This window comes from Oryx dammah, unplaced genomic scaffold, assembly GCF_014754425.2.
Source record: "Oryx dammah isolate SB20612 unplaced genomic scaffold, SCBI_Odam_1.1 HiC_scaffold_10, whole genome shotgun sequence".
Lineage (NCBI taxonomy): Eukaryota > Metazoa > Chordata > Mammalia > Artiodactyla > Bovidae > Oryx > Oryx dammah.
The window spans coordinates 52,401,573-52,426,164 of record NW_024070194.1 but is presented as its reverse complement, the minus strand read 5'-3'; the positions used below and the strand labels follow the sequence as shown (position 1 = coordinate 52,426,164).

The window sequence follows — 24,592 nt, the reverse complement described above, 5'->3', positions numbered from 1 at the left end:
TCAGTCCTAAATATTCATTGGAATAACTGATGCTGAAGCTGAAACTGCAATATTTTGGCCACCTGATGCAAAGAACTGATTGATTTGAAAAAACCCTGATGCTGGGAAAGATTGAAGGCGGGAGGAGAAGGGGATGACAGAGGATGAGATGGTTGGATGGCATCACTGACTCAAGGAACATGAGTTTGAGTTTCTCCAGGAGTTGGTGATGGACAGGGAAGCCTGGCATGCTGCAGCCCATGGGGTCGCAGAGAGTCGGACATGACTGAGCGACTGAACTGAACTGAATTTCATCAAAAAAATTACATGCCTTCTTTCCCCAAATCCAACATTCGATTAATTTTTTCATCCTAAGAATTAGGACCTATCTATATTGACTTGTTTTTATAATATTTTATGTTTCTAATTTGAAATTTTAATCAAGTCCTTTAAATATGACCTATTATTCAATGTTGGTCTCTGTTTATTTTGATTACCCACTGCTGTGTAACAAACCATTCCCCCAAAACACAGGTTTTAAATAACAGCTGTTTGATTATCTCCCATAACCATAACTGTGTGGATTAGCCAGACTGTGCTGGGTTGGCTGTACCTGGGCCAGCAGTCAGGTGGGATCTTAGCTGGGTTAGAAGGTTCAAGACAACTCATTCATGTGGCACCTTCCAGAGACAGCCACAAGGCTGAGCTCAGTGGGATGATGGGGTGGGGATAAGCCTCTTGCACTATACATGTAAGTCTTAGGGTCTCTCCTTCTCCACATGAGAGGGTAGCCAGACTTCCTACATTGTAGCTCAAGATTTCCCAAATCACAAAAACAAGCTATTTCCAAAAATGTGAGTCCCCAACTGACATAGCATCATTACCGCCGCATTCTGTTGGTTAAAGCCAATCTCAGACCAGCTCAGGTTGAGCCTAGAAACAGGCTGCACAAGTGTATGAATATTGGAAAACACAGTTTACTGAAAACCAGCTATGGAGACCAGCTAACACACAGTGTGAAGTGCCTTCATTTAAAGAGGCATTTCTAGGACCAGTTATCCGTGGATAATGAGGACCTCCTGTAGCTGTAATCACTTCAGTCAGTCATTTCCAAAAGCCCAGTGAGTTGTGATGTCAATTCCAACAGTCAATCTGCTTTTAACAATCATGGGCCTCAAGTGAAGGAATTCCTTTCTAAGCAAATTAGTCTCAGTTTGATTCATCAACTCCAGTCTCTTATTGTTAGGGGTTTTTTTTAGAGAACAAGTTTGGGTTCATTTGCCTAAGGATACTCAGCAACTATTTGGAAAAGATACAGTTGGGCAAATAATAATAATAATTCAGGACATTTGTCTGGTGCTTTATAATTTACATAATGCTTTGGGTACCATCTTATTTGCTTTTCGTTTCAAATATTAAGCAGTAGATCAGGCAGATCTACCAGTTTTCAAGTGAGGAGACCAACAACATATGAGCTCATTGTAAGCTTTATAATTTTTCACATTTATACAGGTAGGAAACACTGGAGCCAGAACTTCAAGTTCGGGGTCCTTTCAAATCATCCATCCCTCCTAGCCTCCTGGAGAGTCCTCTTTTAAGCCGAACAGTGGCTGAAACTGAAATGAATTAATTAACTCTCTGTCTCTGACTCTCTCTCATCTATGTAAGTATTCACATGCATATAAAATGTACATTTTTTGGTTTTGGCAACAAGCTTTGTGGGCTCTTACTTCCCCAACAGGGACTGAACCCAGGCCCATGTCAGTGACAAGTCCTAACCTCTGGACTTCCAGGGAACTCCCTAAAATGTACATTTTAAAAATCATTCTTAAAGTACAGCCTTTATTCATAGTGAATGAATAGCACTAATATTTAATGAAGTTCGTTCTTTCACTTTCTTATTGTATGTATGCATATATGCATGTCTATCCATTCCAGTGTTCTTGCCTGGAGAGTCCCATGGACAGAGGAGCCTGGCAGGCTACAGTCCATGGGGTAGCAAAGAGCTGGACATGGCTGAGTGGCTTAGCACATGTATATCTATATAAAACATACATTTTTTAAAATGTTACAAAATGTTTTTAAAAGTACTATCTTCATGGATAATGATCTCTAGAAAGTCAGTAATATCCACTTCAAGTTCAAGGCTATCACCAAAACATGGATGTCATCTAGAAGTCATCTGGTCAACCCCTTCATTTCACAGACGGGGAAACAGACACAAGAGTGTGAAGTTATCTGCCCAAAGTCATACAGCTGTTTAGTGGCAGAGCCAAGAGTTTTGACACTAACCAAACTGTTCTTCCAGTTAAACCAAGCCACCTCAAAAACAGCCTCCCAGATGAAATTGTGTGAGGAATAGAGATGTTTTGTGGTTAAGACATTAATTTAATTTGCCAGGAATTAAAAGTAACACAAATTTTAAGACTCTTAATGACTAAATACAGTTAAGGACCAGCTGTGCAATTTGCTGAAAATATTGCTGTTTCCAAGAGACAACCTAGTGCTGGGAATCTACAGAAGAAAAAAAAAATCCTCTATAATAAGCTGAGCACTAACTTCACCTCAGAGAGTTCGTTACAAAGAAAAAGAAGTTCTAACTATTGCATCCAAGAGCTTGTCCTATGTTTCATTTCCAAGAGTATATGTTAGCAAAATCAAAAAGTTTGCATCAAACATTCTCAGCACTGAATGTGGAAACTTCTGAGAATGAGAAGGGCTAAGAAGAGTTAACATCTTAGTTTTTCAAATGAAGAAAAACGCAAAGATCTGTTCAGTTCTGCAGACAGTATTCTGCCAACATTGCACAACTATTACTTATATTAAAACAATAAGCAGTAAGCAATATTGTATTTTGGCCTCAGTAGAAATATTTTTTTCCTCTCTTCCACCCTCTTCCATACACCCCTCCTCTCTCCCTTTCTTTTATTATTGTTGTTGTTCAGTTGCTAAGTCGTGTCCGACTCTTTGCAACCCCATGGACTGCAGGACACCAGGCTTCCCTGTCCTTCACTATCTCCTGGAGTTTGCTCAAACTCATGTTCCTTGAGTTGGTGATAGCATCCAACTATCTCCTCCTCTGTTGCCCTCTTCTCCTGCTGCCTTCAATCCTTCCCAGCATCAGGGTCTCTTCCAGTTGAGGGGAATATATTTTCTGTATGTTGCCTAAACAGGTAATAGATTCAAGAAGCCAGTGATGTCATTTATCATAGCTATAATGTATGTGACTTGAAGAGTTGACCAGTTAGCACATGTCTGACTAAATTAGCATCAGTGAAGCTATAGGCTCCATCCCTTTAGTCGAGAGCCCCGTGTGATTTCTGGGTTTAATAATCACAGGAATGATTTGTCAGTTTAGAGGAACTGTTCGCATTAAGGAGCACAGGATCAGGAAGGGTGGAGCTGACCTAGAGGAGGGTCCCTTTGCCAAGCACACTCATCTGTGACCAAATTTTTCTAGGAATGTCACACCTTGGGTAGATCTCTGCTGCCATCTTCATATTTGTTGTTTGAGATTTGGAAATATCCCCAGTTTCGCTCTTTTACTTTCTTCAGTTCAGTTCAATAATTCAATTCAGTCGCTCAGTCGTGTCCGACTCTTTGCGACCCCATGAATCACAGCACGCCAGGCCTCCCTGTCCATCACCATCTCCCGGAGTTCACTCAGACTCATGTCCATCAAGTCAATCATGCCATCCAGCCATGTCATCCTCTGTCGTCCCCTTCTCCTCCTGCCCCCAATCCCTCCCAGCATCAGAGTCTTTTCCAATGAGTCAACTCTTTGCATGAGGTGGCCAAATTCCTGGAACTTCAGCTTGAGCATCATTCCTTCCAAAGAAATCCCAGGGCTGATCTCCTTGCAGTCCAAGGGACTCTCAAGAGTCTTCTTCAATACCATAGTTCAAAAGCATCAATTCTTTGGCACTCAGCTTTCTTCACAGTCCAACTCTCACATCCATACATGACCACAGGAAAAACCATAGCCTTGACTAGACAGACCTTTGTTGGCAAAATAATGTCTCTGCTTTTTAATATGCTATCTAGGTTGGTCATAACTTTTCTTCCAAGGAGTGTCTTTTAATTTCATGGCTACAATCACCATCTGCAGTGATTCTGGAGACCAAAAATATAAAGTCTGACACTGTTTCCAGTGTTTCCCCATCTATTTGCCATGAAGTGATGGGACCAGATGCCATGATCTTCCTTTTCTGAATGTTGAGCTTTAAGCCAACTTTTTCACTCTCCACTTTCACTTTCATCAAGAGGCTTTTTAGTTCCTCTTCACTTTCTGCCATAAGGGTGGTGTCATCTGCATATCTGAGGTTATTGATATTTCTCCTGGCAATCTTGATTCCAGCTTGTGTTTCTTCCAGCCCATCGTTTCTCATGATGTACTCTGCATAGAAGTTAAATAAGCAGGGTGACAATATACAGCTTTGACGTACTCCTTTTCCTATTTGGAACCAGTCTGTTGTTCTGTGTCGTTCTAACTGTTGCTTCTTGACCTGCATATAGATTTCTCAAGAGGCAGGTCAGGTGGTCTGGTATTCCCATCTCTTTCAGAATTTTCCACAGTCTATTGTGGTCCACGCAGTCAAAGGCTTTGGCATAGTAAATAAAGCAGAAATAGAACTCTCTTTCTGGAACTCTCTTGCTTTTTCAATGATCCAGCGGATGTTGGCAATTTGATCTCTGGTTCCTCTGCCTTTTCTAAAATCAGCTTGAACATCTGGAAGTTCACGGTTCATGTATTGCTGAAACCTGGCTTGGAGAATTTTGAGCATTACTTTCCTAGCATGTGAGATGAATACAATTGTGCGGTAGTTTGAGCATTCTTTGGCACTGCCTTTCTTTGGGATTGGAATGAAAACTGACCTTTTCCAGTCCTGTGGCCACTGCTGAGTTTTCCAAATTTGCTGGCACATTGAGTGCAGCACTTTCACAGCATCATCTTTCAGGATTTGAAACAGCTCAACTGGAATTCCATCACCTCCACTAGCTTTGGTCGTAGTGATGCTTTCTAAGGCCCACTTGACTTCACATTCCAGGATGTCTGGCTCTTGGTGAGTGATCACACCGTCATGATTATCTGGGTCAGGAAGATCTTTTTTGATCTTTTTGATCTGTTTATTCTTGCTACCTCCTCTTAATATCTTCTGCTTCTGTTAGGTCCATACCATTTCTGTCCTTTATCGAGCCCATCTTTGCATGAAATGTTCCCTTGGTATCTCTAATTTTCTTGAAGAGATCTCTAGTCCTTCCCATTCTGTTCTTTTCCTCTATTGCTTTGCATTGATCACTGAAGAAGGCTTTCTTATCTCTTCTTGCTATTCTTTGGAACTCTGCATTCAGATGCTTATATCTTTTCTTTTCTCCTTTGCTTTTCACCTCTCTTCTTTTCTCAGCTATTTGTAAGACCTCCCCAGACAAGCCATTTTGCTTTTTTGCATTTCTCTTCCATGGGGATGGTCTTGATCCCTGTCTCCTGTACAGTGTCATGAACCTCTGTCCATAGTTCATCAGGCACTCTGTCTATCAGATCTAGGCCCTTAAATCTATTTCTCACTTCCACTGTATAATCATAAGGGATTTGATTTAGGTCATATCTGAATGGTCTAGTGGTTTTCCCTACTTTCTTCAATTTAAGTCTGAATTTGGTAATAAGGGGTTCATGATCTGAGCCACAATCAGCTCCTGGTCTTGTTTTTGTTGACTGTATACAGCTTCTCTATCTTTGGCTGCAAAGAATATCATCAATCTGATTTCAGTGTTGACCATCTGGTGACGTCCATGTGTAGTCTTCTCTTGTGTTGTTGGAAGAGGGTGTTTACTATGACCAGTGCATTTTCTTGGCAAAACTCTATTAGTCTTTGCCCTGCTTCATTCCATATTCCAAGGCCAAATTTGCTTGTTATTCCAGATGTTTCTTGACTTCCTACTTTTGCATTCCAGTCCCCTATAATGAAAACGACATCTTTGGGGGGTGTTAGTTTTAAAAGGTCTTGTATGTCTTCATAGAACCGTTCAACTTCAGCTTCTTCAGCATTACTGGTTGGGGCATAGACTTGGATTATTGTGATATTGAATGGTTTGCCTTGGAAACAAACAGGGATCATTCTGTCGTTTCTGAGATTGCATCCAAGTACTGCATTTCAGACTCTTTTGTTGGCCATGATGTCTACTCCATTTCTTCTGAGGGATTCCTGCCCACAGTAGTAGATATAATGGTCATCTGAGTTAAATTCACTCATTCCAGTCCATTTTAGTTCACTGATTCCTAGAATGTCGACGTTCACTCTTGCCATCTCTTGTTTGACCACTTCCAGTTTGCCTTGATTCATGGACCTGACATTCCAGGTTCCTATGCAATATTGCTCTTTACAGCATCGGACCTTGCTTCTATCACCAGTCACATGCACAACTGGGTGTTGTTTTTGCTTTGGCTCCAACCCTTCATTCTTTCTGGAGTTATTTCTCCACTCATCTCCAGTAGCATATTGGGCACCTACTGACCTGGGGAGTTCCTCTTTCAGTATCCTATCATTTTGCCTTTTCATACTGTTCATGGGGTTCTCAAGGCAAGAAAACTGAAGTGGTTTGCCATTCCCTTCTCCAGTGGACCACATTCTATCAGACCTCTCCACCATGACCCACCCGTCTTCTGTGGCCTCACGGGCATGGCTTAGTTTCATTGAGTTAGACAAGGCTGTGGTCCTAGTGTGATTAGACTGACTAGTTTTCTGTGAGTATGGTTTCAGTGTGTCTGCCCTCTGATGCCCTCTTGCAACAACTACCATCTTACTTGGGTTTCTCTTACCTTCTCTTATTTACTTTCTTAGTCAAATAGAAGAAAGAAACTAGGGGATGAAACCCACCATTTTCCTTTGAGTTGTAGATACAAGTTGCTCATTTGTATCCCTGAGTGGGTTTTTTTTTTTTTTTTCTATTTTTTGGCCTCACTGCACAGCATGTGGCATTGAACCTGTGCCCTCTGCAGTGGAAGCCAAGTCCCAACCCCTGGACCACCAAAGGAAGTCCATGACTTTGTTTTATTTATGTCACACTTTGAAGAGCTTGCTGGGTCCCATTACTGCTCTGCGCACTGAGGTTGTTGGATTTCTTTTTCTTTATTCAGGCATGGCTATGGATCTTTGGACAGTGTTTAATAGGAAAACTTATAAATCTCCACACAGTAGAGCCACTTAACCATAAATATTTGGGTAAGTGGACATGTGGTAACGTGTGTGAAGAGAGATTCCTTGCGTCACTATTGTTCAGCCACCCGACCGATGCTGCCTGAGAGGAGGAGTGTCAAAGGCTTGAACCTGCGCATGATGGAAGTATTCAAAGTATTAGGTGGTGTTTAAAATATTTTAGTCACAAATCAAATGCCAGCTGTAAGTACAGCTTTTATGGAGCACTGCCGCTCTGTATGATGTCACCCATAAAAAATAGAAGTGCCCACACATTTCCATCAGACAGCACTTTTCTCTAAGGAGCCCATTTATTTGGGGGATTCTTTTATAGCATCAGCAAGGCCAGTGAGAAACTTCCATCTGCTGTACTTCTTTCTGCTTCTGCTGGCTCACCATCTCCACTGGCGTCCAGCTCAGACAAAGCCACCACCTCCTTTGGTCCAGATTCTACCCACACCCCGCTGGTGTCTGCAGGCACACTGGCCACCCTTCTGTCCATTCTCCACACAGTTGCCAGGTTATTCAGATCATATCTTCTCCTGCACAAAACTCTGAAATGCTTTCCCAGTTTTTTTTTTAAATGTGTTAGGGTTTGACTAGGGAAAGGAAACAACTCTAAGTGAGATGAACCAAGAGATTTATTCAGTCAGTTCAGTAGCCAAGTCGTGTCTGACTCTTTGTGACCCCATGGACTGCAGCACTCCATGCTTCCCTGTCCATCATCAATTCCTGGAGCTTACTCAAACTCATGCCATCCAACCATTTCAACCTTTGTCGTCCCCTTCTCCTCCTGCCTTCAATCTTCCCCAGCATCAGGGTCTTTTCCAATGAGTCAGTTCTTCGCATCAGGTGGCCAAATATTGCAGTTTCAGCTTCAGCATCAGTCTTTACAATGAATATTCAGGACTGATGTCTTTAGGATGGACTGACAGGACCTCCTTGCAGTCCAAGGGAATCTTCTCTAACACCACAGTTCAAAAGCATCAATTCTTTGGTGCTCAGCTTTCTTTATAGTCCAACTCTCACATCCATACATGACTACTGGAAAAACCATAGCTTTGACTAGACAGACCTTTGTTGGCAAAGTAATGTCTTTGCTTTTTAATATGCTGTCTAAGTTGGTCATACCTTTTCTTTCAAGGAGCATGCGTCTTTTAATTTCATGGCTGAAGACACCATCTGCAGTGATTCTGGAGCCCCAAAATATAAAATCTACCACTGTTTCCATTGTTTCCCCATCTATTTCCCATGAAGTGATGAGAACCTGATGCCATGATCTTCAGTTTCTGAATGTTGAGTTTTAAGCCAACTTTTTCACTCTCCTCTTTCACTTTCATCAAGAGGCTCTTTAATTCTTCTTCACTTTCTGCCATAAGGGTGGTATCATCTGCATATCTGCTGCTGCTGCTGCTGCTAAGTCACTTCAGTCGTGTCCGACTCTGTGCGACCCCATAGACGGCAGCCCACCAGGCTCCCCCGTCCCTGGGATTCTCCAGGCAAGAACACTGGAGTGGGTTGCCATTTCCTTCTCCAATGCATGAAAGTGAAAAGTAAAAGTGAAGTCGCTCAGTCGTGTCCAACTCTTAGTGACCCCATGGACTGCAGCCCACCAGGCTCCTCCATCCATGGGGTTTTCCAGGCAAGAGTACTGGAGTGGGGTGCCATTGCCTTCTCCCTGCATATCTGAGGTTATTGATGTTTCTCCCAGCAATCTTGATTCCAGTTTGTGCCTCATCCCGCCCAGAATTTCACATGATGTACTCTGCATATAAGTTAAATAAGTAGGGTGACAATATACAGCCTTGACATAGACCTTTCCTGATTTGGAACAAATCTATTGTTCCATGTCCAGTTCTGACTGTCGCTTCTTGACCTGCATACAGATTTCTCAGGAGGCAGGTCAGGTGGTCTGGTATTCCCATCTCTTTCAGAATTTTCCACAGTTTGTTGTGGTCCACACAGTCAAAGGCTTTGACATAGTCAATAAAGCAGAAGTAGATATTTTTCTGGAACTCTCTGCTTTTTCCGTGATCCAAAGGGTGTTGGCAATTTGATCTCTGGTTCCTCTGCCTTTTCTAAATCCAGCTTGAACATCTGGAAGTTCATGGTTCACGTACAACTGAAGCCTGGCTTAGAGAATTTTGAGCATTACTTTCCTGGCTTGTGAGATGAGTGCAATTGTGTGGTAGTTGAACATTCTTTGGCATTGCATTTCTTTGGGATTGGAATGAAAACTGACCTTTTCCAGTCTTGTGGCCACTGCTGAGTTTTCCAAATTTGCTGGCATTATTGAGTGCAGCACTTTCACAGCATCATCTTTTAGGATTTGAATTAGCTCAGCTGGCATTCAATCACTTCCACTAGTTTTGGTCATAGTGATGCTTCCTAAGGCCCACTTGACTTCGCATTCCAAGATGTCTGGCTCTAGGTGAGTGATCATACCATAGTGATTTTCTGGGTCGTGAAGATCTTTTTTCCGTAGTTCTTCTGTGTATTCTTGCCACCTCTTCTTAATATCTTCTGCTTCTGTTAGGTCCATACCATTTCTGTCTTTATTGTGCCCATCTTTGCATGAAATGTTCCCTTGGTACCTCTAATTTTCTTGAAGAGATCTCTAGTCTTTCCCATTCTGTTGTTTTCCTTTATTTCTTTGCATTGATCACTGAGGAAGGCAGAGCTTAGAACTTAAAAAGCTGTTGAAGAAGTGAACTGACAATCAATTCACCAAACATCAAGTTGCCAATTTCACCATTGCTTCTAGAATTATAATTGTGTATCTCCAATCTAGTCTAGTACCTGGCACAGAAGACATAAGGGCAGAAGGAGGGCTTATGTCTGTAGAATAGGACAGTGCATTGCCATTAAAGAAATTCCATTCAGGCATATGTAAAATCTTCAGAGTTCTAGAAGTCCTCCTCTGAAAGATGAAATATAACTGAAATGAATCTCACTCTAGGTAGACAGAAAAATCTTAAGCATAATGACGAGGGGGGAGCATGTGGCACAATTTCAATGAAACAAAACTAAATTGCTCCCAAACTACCCACTTACCTCCCAACTCTAATAATTAGGCCAATTTACTCTATATTTTATAAATCATTGACGCATATATTTTCAAAAAAGACTGAGCCTACATATCGTCTCTAGTTTCCAGCTCAAAGGTATAGTGCCTTTCTCTGAGTCTGTTCTTCTTCTTTATTTTTTTTTTTATTAATGTTGTATGCTCTTTTTATCTCTTTCTCTCTTGACTCCATACCCATTGGAATTGGTAGTGCTGTTTTCTCTGACTGGGCTCTGATAGGAATTGCAGACTTTCCTCAGTCTCTCTGAGTGTTCAGATTTCATATGTGAAGTACAAAAATCTTGTGGCAATTGTGTTTATAGCTCTGCCTAACCCTTTCCCCTCCCAGAGAAGGAAATGGCAACCCACTTCAGTATTCCTGCCTGGAGAATCCATGGACAGAGGAGCCTGGCAGGCTACAGTCCATGGGTTGCAAGAGTCGGACATGACTTATCGACTAAACCACCACTACCAACACTTTCCCCAGTACCTTCTGGGAAGGTGTATGCAGTGCTGAAGTTTGCAAGTCTTCTGTAAAATGCCAGAAGCCTTTTTTGTGTTGGGGCTGGGGTTGGGGCCGGAGGGGTGTGGGGGGATTGGGGGGCAGGAAGGTCACTCCTATTTGCACAGCTGTGCACTGCAGCTTTTATTCTGCACTTATTGCCCTCTGTGTTCTGTGCTCTCTCCCTATGGCAGAAGGCCATTAATAGCCCCTTGCCTGCAGATTAAGAAGAGAACAAGTTCCAGGCTGAAAATAGACCCCAAAGGGCTGCCTCATAGAAACCCCATAGTTTCTGCACAGAAACTATGAAATCTACCTGCATACTTCAATCTCACTAAAACAGGGTTCCTCAACCCCTGGGCCATGGACCTGTACCGGCCGGGTTAGGACCCAGGCCACATATCAGGAGGTGAGCAGTGGGTCAGTAAGTGAAGTTTCTTTGCATTTACAGCCACTCCCCATTGCTCTCATTACCAGCTGAGCTCCACCTCCTGTCAGATTAGCCTGTCAGCATTATACTATGGTAGGAGATCAAACCCTGCTGTGAACTGTGGATGCAAAGCATCTAGGCTGAGGGCTCCTTCTGAGGATCTAAGGCCTGATGATCTGATTCTGTGTTATGGTGAGTTGTATAATTAATTCATTATGTATCACAACATAATAGTAACAGAAAATAAAGTGCCCAATAAATGAAATGCACTTGAATCATCCCCAAACTATTCCTTCCACATCACCACCCCACCCCTTCATCCATGGAAAAATTGTCTTCCAAAAAACCAGTCCCTGGTGCCAAAAAGGATGGAGATCACTGCACTGAAAGACATTCTAGCTTAAAGTGGTGTTGGGTCTACTTTGTTCTTTACTCTTTTCTTATCTTTTAAGTATGGGCTACATTGTATGTGATCATAAGAAGCACCAACTAGTTCTGCCTGAGAGTGTTAGAGGAATTTCCTAGAGGAGATGACAGTTCTTAAATGATATTTTTTCACCAAGACTCACAGCTTGTGAGCTTGAAACTTCCAACACTGCTCTTTAAAATCTATATCAATTAAATACGTGGTTTGGCACTTTTCTAGTAAAAGCAATAGTGTTTTGTCAATTTATCCAAGTTTCTGGCCCCTGGAGATACTCCAGGAACACATCTGTAAGATCACCAGCCAGAAGGAGGGAGAGAGCCAGTGAACCCATATGGATCATTGAGTCTATTATTAAATGATACTTTGATTCCATCAACTGAAGGAACTAGCTACAGTCACAAGGAATAAAGCATTGAACAGTGGGTTCTTGGACATCATCAATGGAAAATATTGCCCTCTGTAGTGACTGGCAGCTACAGAGTGATTCTATAAATAGACAAACATCTTCTGTTATGACCACCATGTGAAATATTTAGCTATTGGAAGCCTGACTTGCAGAAGAGCACTCTCAAGCAAAAATTAATGGCCATGCTAGCCACAAGTCCTAAAGTTCTCTGTCAAACAGGCTAAATCAATCCTATTGGTGGCATTGCACACCAATATATGTCAAACACTTGGATTCCAGATGATTGCAGTGGCTTGATATAAAGTGACCCCATAACTCAGTATTCCTCTTTCTCTATCTTTATTTTCACCTTGTCTTACATATGCGCTGTACCTGTTACAAATTTGTCCTATACCCACTGTGCCCCTAAATGATGACTTTTTTAATCAGTCACTTCCTCTAAAAAGGAATAATGCAGGACATATATGAGTTTCCAAAGTCAGCGTAACAAAGGTGTGTGCTAGGTGCCAGACACTTGGACCGATCGTTTTACCTGTGCTGTATAATTTAATTTCATTCTTATGACAGCCTATGAAATGTGCACTGTTGCTCTAATTTACACATGGGAAAACTGATGCTCAGAAAGTCACAAAGGACCATCCTTAAAGGGATGTGGTTCCCTGGCAAAGGGGGGAAACAGTTTCAGAATTTCATTTAAAGGAACAAAGTGAAAGAACAAATATTTAATGAAATATTTAAAAGAGTTAAACTCATTGGGACACAGTCAGTTAGTAGTTATCAGGGTCTTGGGGAAAGAGAAAATGGGGAATTATTGCTTAATGTTTACAGAGGTTTTGTCTGGAGTGATGAAAAAGTTTTAGAAACAGATGCTGATGATGGTTGCAAAACATGTAATTAATGCCACTGTACTGTACATTTAAAAATTATGGTCCAATGATTAAGAATCCACCTTCCAATGCTGGAGATGTGGGTTCAATCCCTGTTTCGGGAACTAAGATTGCAACTGAAGAGCTGTAACTAGAGAAGCTTGAGTGCACCACAACTAGAGAAAAAGCCTACACGCCGTAATGAAGACTCCACACAGACAAATTTTTTAAAACCCACAAAACTGTTAAAATGGCAAATTGTATGCTATATATATTTTGTGCTTCCCAGGTGACTCAAATGATAAAGAATCTGCCTGCAATGTGGGAGACCTGGGTTTGATCCCTGAGTTGGGAAGGTCCCCTGAAGGAGGGCTTGGCAACCCACTCCAGTATTCTTGCCTGGAGAATCCCTATGGACAGAGCAACCAGGCGAGCTACAGTCCATGGGGTCGCAAAGAGTCCGACATGACTGAGCGACTAAGCACAGTAAAGGTGGCTCAGTGGTGAAGAATCGCATGTCAATGTAGGAGACTGGAATTCAATCCCTGCATCAGGAATATCCCCTGGAGAAGGAAATGGCAACCCACTCCAGTATTCTTGCCTAGGAAATCCCATGGACGGAGGAGCCTGGTGGGCTGCAGTCCATTTGATTGCAAAAGAGTCAGACATGACTTAGCAACTAAACAACAACATGTATATTTTACTATAATAAAAAAAGATGGGAGAGGAGGGAAAAAAAAGCAACAATGTGAGAGCTACAAAGGACACTCAGTTTTACTCAGTTCCCAGTAGATTTCTTCTGCCATCCCTTGAATGTGTCTGGTTGGTGCTCCAGTGTCTGTCTCTGGCCGTGGTTTTGTCCTTGACCGTGTACCTTCATCACTTTCAGGATATCCTTTCTCTTTTCCAAGTGAAACCCCTTCATTTATGAAATGAAAAGCTGTGGAATTGGGATCTTTGCTGTCACCGATACAAACTTGGTGCAGACTTATTTGTGTTATAAATGAAAGTAAACAGAGGATAAACAGAGTGGCTTTTGTTCTTTTTAGAGACAATAGATTTCCGTTTTAGAATGCACAGTTGCTTCCATTAAGCCTAAGAATTTTTGCTTTTAAAATTTTTGAAATGTATTTCTGACTGTGTGCTCTAGGCAAAATAAAACACCTAGAATGGAGAAGTTTGTTTGTTTTTGTTTTTCATTATTAGGCCTAGACATGCTCCTCCTAGCTGTGTTTTGGAGAATAATCTGTGAAATCATCAATTTTGTTGTATTCCTTTTTATATCTCCAGTTTTGACACAGTGGACCTGGCATCATGTGGCTAGTAAATGAGTCATGGAATGATCAGTCATCACAGTATATTTAATTTAGCTGAAAAATGACATATGGCTACTGATCTAGGGCTACTTCATATATAAGTTATTGATTATGAAGTTTTTTTAATGGACATTATTGTTGAATTATCCAAAGAAGCATAGCTCTAATGAGATAAAATTAAGCAAAAGAAAAATGTGAACTGAATATCAAGAAATACTTCCAGTAGCAGAACTTGGGATTAAATCAGACAGAGAAGTCCCAGTGGAAGTGGTTGGGGGACATTTAACACCATGAATGCTACTTCGAGCTGCAGTGAACTTAAACAATTTACAAGCAACAGACTCTGACTTTGGCAGGATGATGAGTGAGATCATATCTCTAGTTTCATTGATTCTCTTACCCTGGTATACATTCACAGCCTCACATCCCCTATGGACAGAATTTATGTGTGTGTTAAATTTTCTGATTATCATTTTCTTTTTTCCAGGAAACACTCTTTTTAGAGCATCTCCTGGTCCCATCAGAAATGTCTTCCTTAAGTGGGAAAGTTCAAACGGTCCTGGGCCTTGTAGAGCCTGGCACACTGGGTCGCACCCTGACCCACGAACATTTGACAATGACCTTCGACTGCTGTTACTACCCACCTCCTCCAAGCCATGAAGTTATCTCCAAGGAGCCTATTATAATGAAAAATTTATTTTGGATCCATAAAAATCCTTATTCCCATAAAGAGAATCTGCAGCTGAATCAGGAGACGGAAGCCATCAAGGAAGAACTGTTGGATTTTAAAGCCAAAGGTGGAGGAGCTTTGGTGGAAAACACAACCACTGGGATCAGCCGAGACGTGCGGACCTTGAAGTGGCTTGCGGAAGAGACTGGTGTCCACATCATAGCTGGGGCTGGCTTTTATGTGGATGCCACTCACTCTTCAGAGACCAGAGCCATGTCGGTGGAGCAGGTATCAATAAAAGCCTTCATTTCTTGGACAATTGTTGTTGTTGTTCTTTAGTCTCTAAGTCATGTCCAACTCTTTTGCAACCCCATGAACTATATAAACCACCAGGCTCCTCTGTCCATGGGATTTCCCAGGCAAGGATACTGGAGTGGGTTGCCATTTCCTTCTCCAGGGCATCTTCCCGATCCAGGGATCGAACCCTTGCCTCCTGCTTGGCAGGTGGTTTCTTTACCACTGAGCCACCAGGGAAGCCCTTCTTGGACAGTATTTGTGTGTAAATTCAGAACAGTCAGCCCTTCAGACCTTGGATTATCCCTACACGTCATCTACATTTGGAAATGTCATTGGCTCAGAGGCATGCTATGGAAATTTGCCAGCTAGCAAAGACATCTGTCACTGGGACCTAAATTAGGAACATTTCATTTTACAAAGAAACAGTGTCCTGGAAGAAGATCTTAATGCATGGGTCACTGAAAAACCCAATATGTTCATACTTCGATTCCCGTATATGATATTGGCTCAGTAGTGGTGGCACAGGCTTTGTGTAAATCTCAATTTTCCATTGTAAGCTTCAGTTAGGCAACCTCAGTTTTCTTTCTGGATTTTATAATGTAACCAGCAATAAAAATTCACTGTAGGGTGAAACTTGGCAGGCAGAGACTTGGCACTTTTGCAAATATGTTTCCTTCTCCTTTTACAAAACAAGACGGGTAGAAGAAATTCCACTTTCCTGTTTTTGTTTAAATAGGATCTTAAGCAAGAATGGGCAGAAAGAAAGTAAATCTTTCAGGGATTAAAGAGAAAGAATAAGCCACAAAGCTTTTTTGCATGTCTATGTGTGTTCCTTCTATATATGCACATAATACAAATGTATATGTATTTACATGTATATGTATATATTCACGTGTATCTTCCATTATCTGTTTCATAGGCATAAATGTCAGCTGCAGCCTTTGCAAAGAATCAGTTAATCTTTAAAATTCTTTATATTTCAGATTTTTATCTGCATTTTTTCCAGTCAGGCCTCTCTCTTTTTAATTGGTGTCTTTATTTATTTATTTATTTATTTTTGGCCACACCGTGCAGCATGCAGGATCCTAGTTCCTTGACCAGGGACTGAATCCAGGCCCCCTGCATTGGGAACATGGACTGCCAGTCTGTGTGTGTGCTCAGTCGTGTCCAACTCTTTGCCAGCCTGCCAGGCTCCTCTGTCCATGGGATTCTCCAGGCAAGGATACTGGAGTAGGCTGCCATTTTCTATTCCAGGAGATTTTCCCAGGAATTGAACCCGAGTCTCTTGTGTCTCCTGCATTGGCAGATGGATTCTTTACCACTGAACCACCAGAGAAGCCCAGGGACATACTCAAATATATATATATTTTAAATTGGTCCCTTTATATGCACTGATATTATTTGAAGACTATCCTGATATCAGGGATTACATGTTTTTCTAACCACACTTAGCAGTAAATATAAATAGGAACTGTCCCAAAATGTCATCTTAGAATTGTGTGCTGTGAATTTGCTTTGCTGCATAGTGTAGCTTCCCTGGTGGTTCAGATGGTAAGGAATCTGCCTGACCCAGGTTCGGTCACTGGGTCAGGAGATTTCCTGAAGAAGGGAATGGCAATCCACTCCAGTATTCTTGCCTGGAGAACTCCATGAACAGAGAAACCTGGAGGACTATAGCCCATGGGGTTGCAAAGAGTCGGACGTGACTGAGTGACTACGCTTTCTTTTTCATAGTGTAAAGGGAACTTCCCAGGAGGCTCAGTGGTAAAGAATCCACTTGCCAATGCAGGAGACACTAGTTCACATCCCTGGGTCAGGAAGATCTCCTGGAGAAGGAAATGGCAATCCACTCCAGTATTTTCACCTGGGAAATCCCATGGATAGAGAAGCCTGACAGGCTACAGTCCATGGAGTCACAATGAGTCAGATACAACTTGGCAACTAAACAACAAAAACAGTAGGGCAAAGGACAGAATAAACAACAGAGAATTAAAGAATTACTTGCTACGGTTGACACAGACTCAAAGACAGTCTTTTTACATTCTACATGCCCCTAAGATTAAATTATGGATTTTTATCTCAATGAATGAATGAATGTACAATGTATGTACTCTTCTTAAGTCACTTTTCCCCATGTAGCTTCCTAAATCCATGAATTTCTTGTAAAATAATCACAGTGAGATACTATTAGATCTTTGATTTAGAGCAACTTGTGTTTTTTGTGTTTTTTTTTTTAATTAAAAGGTTTTTTAAATTTTCTTTGGAGTATATTTGATTACCAATGTTGTGTTAGTTTCAGGTGTCCAGCAAAGTGATTCAGTTATACATATACATGTATAACTTTTCAAGTTCTTTTTTTTTTGCCACACTGTGCAGCATATGTCATCTTTTTTTGTTTTTTATTTTTATTTATTTATTCATTTATTTTTAAAATATAAATTTATTTATTTTAATTGGAGGTTAATTACTGTACAATATTGTATTGGTTTTGCCATCTTAATTCCCAATGAGGGACTGAACCCGGGCCCCCTGCATTGGGAGCACAGAGTCTTAACCACTGGACTACCCTAAAATTCTTTTAGAGTAACTTGTTGAATTTGAGATTTTACCAGTGAAATGCCTTTCTCATTTGCCAATATTTACTGAATGAATGTTGAATACATTTCTACATTTTTAAAAGAATGAGTGACTCAGTGAATAAATTCACTCACATACTGTATTGGCTCTCTGTTGATAAAATCTAGTCTATAAATTTTCATTCTCTCTTCCTTAGCTTACTGATGTCCTTGTTAATGAAATTCTCTGTGGAGCCGATGGAACCAGTATCAAGTGTGGCGTTATTGGGGAAATTGGTTGCTCCTGGCCTCTGACTGACAGTGAAAGAAAGGTTCTGCAGGCAACAGCTCACGCCCAGACTCAGCTTGGCTGTCCTGTTATTATTCATCCCGGAAGGAATCAAAGTGCACCATTTCAGATTATCCGAGTGTTGCAAGAAGCTGGAGCAGACATCGCCAAAACAGTTATGTCACACCTCGATAGGTAAGCAGAACATCTACCAATTAATGTCAACCATCACATGATTCATGGATAATCAAATAAATAGAATCATCAGATCAATGAAACACTAGAGAAAACTACTAACTACACGTTAGATAGTATTTAGAAAGTTTTACCATAAACATTAATAAAAGCCACTGATGCCATTTTTGTGTCCCTACTCTGTGTCAGTACCCTAGGTATTTTGCATACATCATTTCTTTTAATTTAGTTAATCCTTCATAACCCTTCAAGGTAGGTATCACTGCTTTGCCTCAAGGTATGATGTCACAGTTGATGTCAATTCCAACTGCTTAGTATTTACCAGTAGTTAGAGTGATTAATTCATCTGCAAATATAAAGGGAAGGCAAATTGGTTTCATTCTGAGAATAAAAACACACATATAAATGTTGAGGTTTGCTGTTGTGACTGATGGTTTGAATCATCTGAATTTTGGAAAATGCAATGCTAAAAAAGTAATAGTAATACATATATTATTTGTTTGGTGGTATTATATCTTTTCCTATGGTTCTGTAACAAATTGTAAGAAACTAGGAGGCTTGAGGCCAGCAGTCTGAAATTAAGGTGTTGGCAAGGCTGTGCTTCCTCCAAGGACCTACAAGGAGGAGCCTTCTTTGCTGTTTTCACCATCTGGTGGTTCCGGGCTTTCTTTGGTTTGTAGCCACCTAAATTCAATTTCTGCTCTGTCTTCAGATGGCCTCCTCAAGCCCGTCTGTGTCTCCCCTTTTGTTTCTTATGAGGACACCCGTCATAAGATTTAGTGCCCACCCAGATCATCCAGAATGACCTCATCTCAAAATCGTCAACTTAATTACATCTGAAAAGACCCTCTTTCCAAATAGGGTCACTTTCAAAGATTCAGAGAGTTGAAACATGGACATGTCTTTTTGAGGTCCACCACTCAGCCTCCTCATATTATATTGAATGTGTAGGGTCAGTAAAATAACTGACTATATAAAGAGACATTAGCTATAGTTATCAGAATGAAAAAGTCCAACAATGTTGCAAAGGCTAGACACTGGTCCTTACACTGAATTGATGAAGGAATTAACATAGTACCAATGAGGATAATAATACATTATAATTGCTTCTATCTTGCAAAGTGGAATAAAGCCATGTTAGCAGACTGATAAATCCTGATCATGAGACCTGACAGTCTGCTATTTAATAAATTAATGTTCCTATGGAATGTATTGGCAAAATGCTTCATCTTGATAAAAACACTGTAAAATCCTGTGCAGAAAAAATATTAAACATGTTACAGTTGTGGCAGAACAGAGAAGCCAGTGTTAATGGGAAAACTGAGGGACATCGAGGTAAAGGCTGTTGTTCTGGGAGCTGGTATCCAGATCAATACTTGGCAATCTTCAGGAATCTTCTGGTTGTATTGATAAAATACAAGGATGCTTCTCAATAATGGTCACTGAGGTAGTACATCACAGTGTGAAGAATAGAATCTTTGGACTCAGAGACACCTTCTTTTAAATCTTGCCTCTACCATTTGCTCTGAGGTCTTGGGTAGCTTCATTTGAATTCAAAATAATGTATTTTTTATCATATTTTGTATGATATGGAATGTATATAGCACCTTTAATCAATAAGATGATTTTTAATTCTTTTTAAACAGTGTGAAATGTATCAGACATGCAAAAGTATATAGATAATATATATTAAAATTTAAAAATATTTATTAGGTTCTTGAAAACATTGTGTTCTGCTGTTATCATATAAATGCTCTCTATATATCCATCAGACTACAGTTGTTAATGGTGGTGTTCAAATATTCTTTATTTCTACTGATCTTTTGATTTCTCAATTTATTGGTTACCATGAGAAGTATGTTAAAATCCATCATGGTGGATTTTTAGTTTCTGATTGTACATATTTCAATTTTTGCGTCATATATTTTGAAGCTATGTTATCATGTACATACAAATTATTATTTTTCCTGGTGAAGTGCAATATATCAACATATATTGAGCTGCTCTACATTGTAATGTGAATACTGGGGTGGGGGGGTTGGTTTTAAAAGCTGTTTTACCTGATGTTAACGTGCCTATATCAATTTTTACATGTTTGTCTTTATAGTTTATGTGTGTCTTATATAAAAAGCATATGGCTGGGTTTGGAGTTTTACCCAGCCATATTCTTTTTGTATGGTAAACCCAATTTTTTACATTCACGATGTTTACTGATTTTTTGTCATAGTTACTGTTAAAATTTCTTGATTTATTTTTATTGTTTCATTTTCATCTCCATATTCTATTTTTCCCCTTCTTTGGAAGATATGTATACTATTTATATTCTATTAGTGGTTACAGTAGAAAACTCAACATGTATATTTAACGCATAGAATTTTAAAAGTTTTGAATACAGTAAATATTTTTACCTTCCTTCCTTCCTAGTAATACAAGGACTTTAAAATCCTTCAGCCTCAATTATAATCTAAGTTATATGCTAAATTTTTCAGGATGTGGGGTCTACTTGATTTTTTAAAACCCAGTAATTAGATATTATTTTGCTATTAAAAACATGGTCAGTATATATTTAGATTAATGTTTTTGCTTTTTTCCTTTGCTTACCATTTTTTCCTCACATGTCAGATCTTTATCCTTGAAATATTACTTATTTCCTGAGGTACATCATTTGAAGTTTCTTTACTGAGGGTCTCTGTTTTGGTAATAAATACTTAGGTTTCATGTGTCTGAAAATGACTTTATTCCTTCATTCATAAGGAATAATTTAATATAATAGATAATTTATAATAATGAATTAGAATGGATAATTCTATTTAAAAGTTATTCTCCCTAAGTCCTTTAAAGATATTCCATTTTCAACTGACATGTATTATTGCTGTTATATCAGCTTTTAGTAATTGTGTTTCCTTTTAAGTTATCTGTCCTTTTTTCAGCTTACTTGTAGAATCTTTGTCACCTGTTCTGTATTTTCCCCTATGAGCTATCTCGGTGTGAATTTCTTTTTTATTTTGTTGCTTGGAATTCCTGGGTAGGAGAGTATTTTTCCACTGTTTCTGAAAAACTTCAGCCATTGTCTCTTCAAATATTGCTTCCTATTTCCTTATTATATGCATTGTAGACTGTACATTGACACATGTAGGATCTTAATACCTGTACTTCATTATCCATTTGTGTCTTTGAGCCGTAATTTCTTCAGTTTCATCTTCCTATTTACTGCTTCTCTCTCCAGTGGAATCAATCTGCAGCTTAGTCCATCAGTTTGTGTTATAATATTAAGAACTATAGATTTTTTTTTTCTTCTATAAGTTCCATTTGGTTACTTTTCAATTCTCCTTGGTTAATTTTGATCATTTATTTTTCCTTCATCATATTTTCAGCTTCATCTTTTAAAAATTATCAAAAATACAATCTTAACTCTGTAGTTAATAAAACCTAATTTCCACTGTCTTTTTACTCTGACCTTATAGTTCGTTGGTTCTTCTGGCCCTCATTCATTATTTCCTTGTAAAATATTACTGTGATCTTAGATTGCTTGGAAATTATTATGAGTTCTGGGGAGAGTGTTTTCCTATTTTTTTTTCTTTTGTTTGTTTCTTACAGGTAGTTAGGGGGCATTACTACTTGAGACTACTTTGAACTAAATTTTTTAAATTATAAACCAATTTTTACTGTGGTAAAATACATACTGCTGAAGAATTGATGCTTCTTGGAGAAGACTCTTGAGAGTCCTGTGGACAGCAAGGAGATCCAACCAGTCTATCCTAAAAGAAATCAGTCCTGAATATTCATTGGAAGGACTGATGCTGAAGGTGAAACTGCACTACTTTGGCCACCTGATGTGAAAAACTGACTCATTAGAAAAGACCCTGATGCTGGGAAAGATTGAAGGCAGGAGGAGAAGGGGACGACAGAGGATGAGATGGTTGGATGGCATCACCGACTCAATGGACGTGAATTTGAGTAAACTCTGGAAGTTGGCAATGGACAGGGAGGCCTGGCATGCTGCAGTCCATGGGGTTGCAAAGAGTCGGTTGCAGGACTGAGCAACTGAACTGAACTGAAAATACATAGAACATAAAATTTACCACCTCAACCATTTTGAAGTGTCAAGTTCGGTTGTTTTTGGTACATTCACATTGTCTGGCAACTAATCTCTAGAACTCTCTTCATCTTGCACGACTGAAACTCTATGGCCATGAAACAACAATATCCCCTCTCCCCTCCCCACTCCTCACCCCCAGTCCACGGCAAACACCATTCTACTGTCTGTCTCTACGAATGTGACTACTACAGCTATCTCATATATGTACAATTGTACCGTATTTGTCTATTTGTAACAGCTTAAATGTTTGAGGGTTTTAGAACCACACAGATGCTATGAATTTTGGCCCCTAAATTCAGTAAGTACAGGTTTGTGGTTATTGATTCTCATGGAAGACTCTTTTCTGACTACCTCCATTCCACCAGAAGACAAAGACTGAGGAAGAAATAAAATCTCTAAAGATTCCTTCTGTGGGCCAGGTTTTTACTGAGTCAATCCACATGGGTGTTTTTGGGGGGTAGTGAAATTAGTACTCCCTTTATGTGCTGATGGAGGCTATATCTCTGATTTATGTCTGTTCAGCCCCAGCACTTTCTCACTTCACCTTTGAAACCCTCCAGGTATGGATCACAATAAACTGGAAAATTCTGAAAGAGATGGGAATACCAGACCACCTGACCTGCCCCTTGAGAAATCTGTATGCAGGTCAGCAAGCAACAGTTAGAACTGGACATGGAACAACAGACTGGTTCCAAATAGGAAAAGGAGTACATCAAGGATGTATATTGTCACCCTGCTTATTTAACTTCTATGCAGAGTACATCATGAGAAACACTGGGCTAGAAGAAGCACAAGCTGGAATCAAGATTGCTGGGAGAAATATCAATAACCTCAGATATGCAGATGACACCACCCTTATGGCAGAAAGTGAAGAGGAACTAAAAAGCCTCTTGATGAAAATGAAAGTGGCTTAAAGCTCAACATTCAGAAAATGAAGATCATGACATCTGGTCCCAGCACTTCATGGGAAATAGATGGGGAAACAGTGGAAACAGTGGCAGACTTTATTTTTGGGGGCTCCAAAATCACTGCAGATGGTGACTGCAGCCATGAAATTAAAAGACGCTTACTCCTTGGAAGGAAAGTTATGACCAACCTAGACAACATATTCAAAAGCAGAGACATTACTTTGCCAACAAAGGTTCGTCTAGTCAAGGCTATGGTTTTTCCAGTGGTCATGTATGGATGTGAGAGTTGGACTGTGAAGAAGGCTGAGCGCCGAAGAATTGATGCTTTTGAACTGTGGTGTTGGAGAAGACTCTTGAGAGTACCTTGGACTGCAAGGAAATCCAACCAGTCCAGTCTGAAGGAGATCAACCCTGGGATTTCTTTGGTGGGAATGATGCTGAAGCTGAAACTCCAGTACTTTGGCCACCTCATGCGAAGAGTTGACTCATTGGAAAAGAATCTGATGCTGGGAGGGATTGGGGGCAGGAGGAGAAGGGGACGACCAAGGATGAGATGGCTGGATGGCATCACGGACTCGATGGACATGAGTCTGAGTGAACTCCGGGAGTTGGTGATGGACAGGGAGGCCTGGCGTGCTGCGATTCATGGGGTCGCAAAGAGCCGGACACGACTGAGCGACTGAACTGAACTGAACAGAAAAACAGCAATCTGACTAAAAACGGGCAGAAGATCTGAATATATAGTTCTCCAAAGAAGACACAGAGATGATGAACAGGCACATGGAAGATGCTCAATCTCATTAATCATCAGGCAAATTAAACCACAGTGAGATATCATCTCACACCTGTCAGAGTGGCCATCATCAAAAAGAACACAAATAACAAATGTTGGCAAGGATGTGGAGATAAGGAAACCTTTGTATAGTGTTGGTGGGAGTGTAAGTTGGTACAGTCACATGGAAAACAGCACGGAGGTTTCTCAGAAAACTAAAGATAGAAGGCGTACATGACCCAGAAACTTCACTCCTGGATATAAAGCCCCAAAAGCCAAAAACAATGATTCGAAAAGATATGTGCACCCCCAATGCTCACAGTAGCATCATCTGCAATTGCCAAGATATGGAAGCAACTTCAGTGCCCATCAACAGATGATTGGATAAAGAAGTGATATACAGTACTCCATTATATATAATGGAATACTACTCAGCCATAAAAAGGAATGAAATTTTGCCATTTGCAACTACATGGATAGATAGGGTGCTACTAGAGAATGACAAACACTATATGATATCACTTATGTGTGGAATCTAAAAAATACAACAAACCAATGAATATAACAAAAAAGAAATAAGCTCACAGATAAAGAAAACAAACTAGTGGTTACCAGTGGGGAGAG

At 40.2% G+C, this 24,592-nt stretch overlaps 1 protein-coding gene across 2 annotated transcripts in view; it reads left to right on the top strand.

The window, feature by feature from the left end:
• PTER (phosphotriesterase related) overlaps positions 1-24,592 on the top strand; it is an 87,484-nt gene that overhangs the window by 26,404 nt on the left and 36,488 nt on the right. For both annotated transcript variants that reach the window (XM_040248969.1, XM_040248970.1), the window contains exons 2-3: positions 14,671-15,141; positions 17,924-18,189. In XM_040248969.1, coding sequence (XP_040104903.1) covers positions 14,710-15,141; positions 17,924-18,189 — 698 coding nt within the window. In that variant the 5' untranslated portion in view covers positions 14,671-14,709. The remainder of the gene's footprint in view (positions 1-14,670; positions 15,142-17,923; positions 18,190-24,592) is intronic.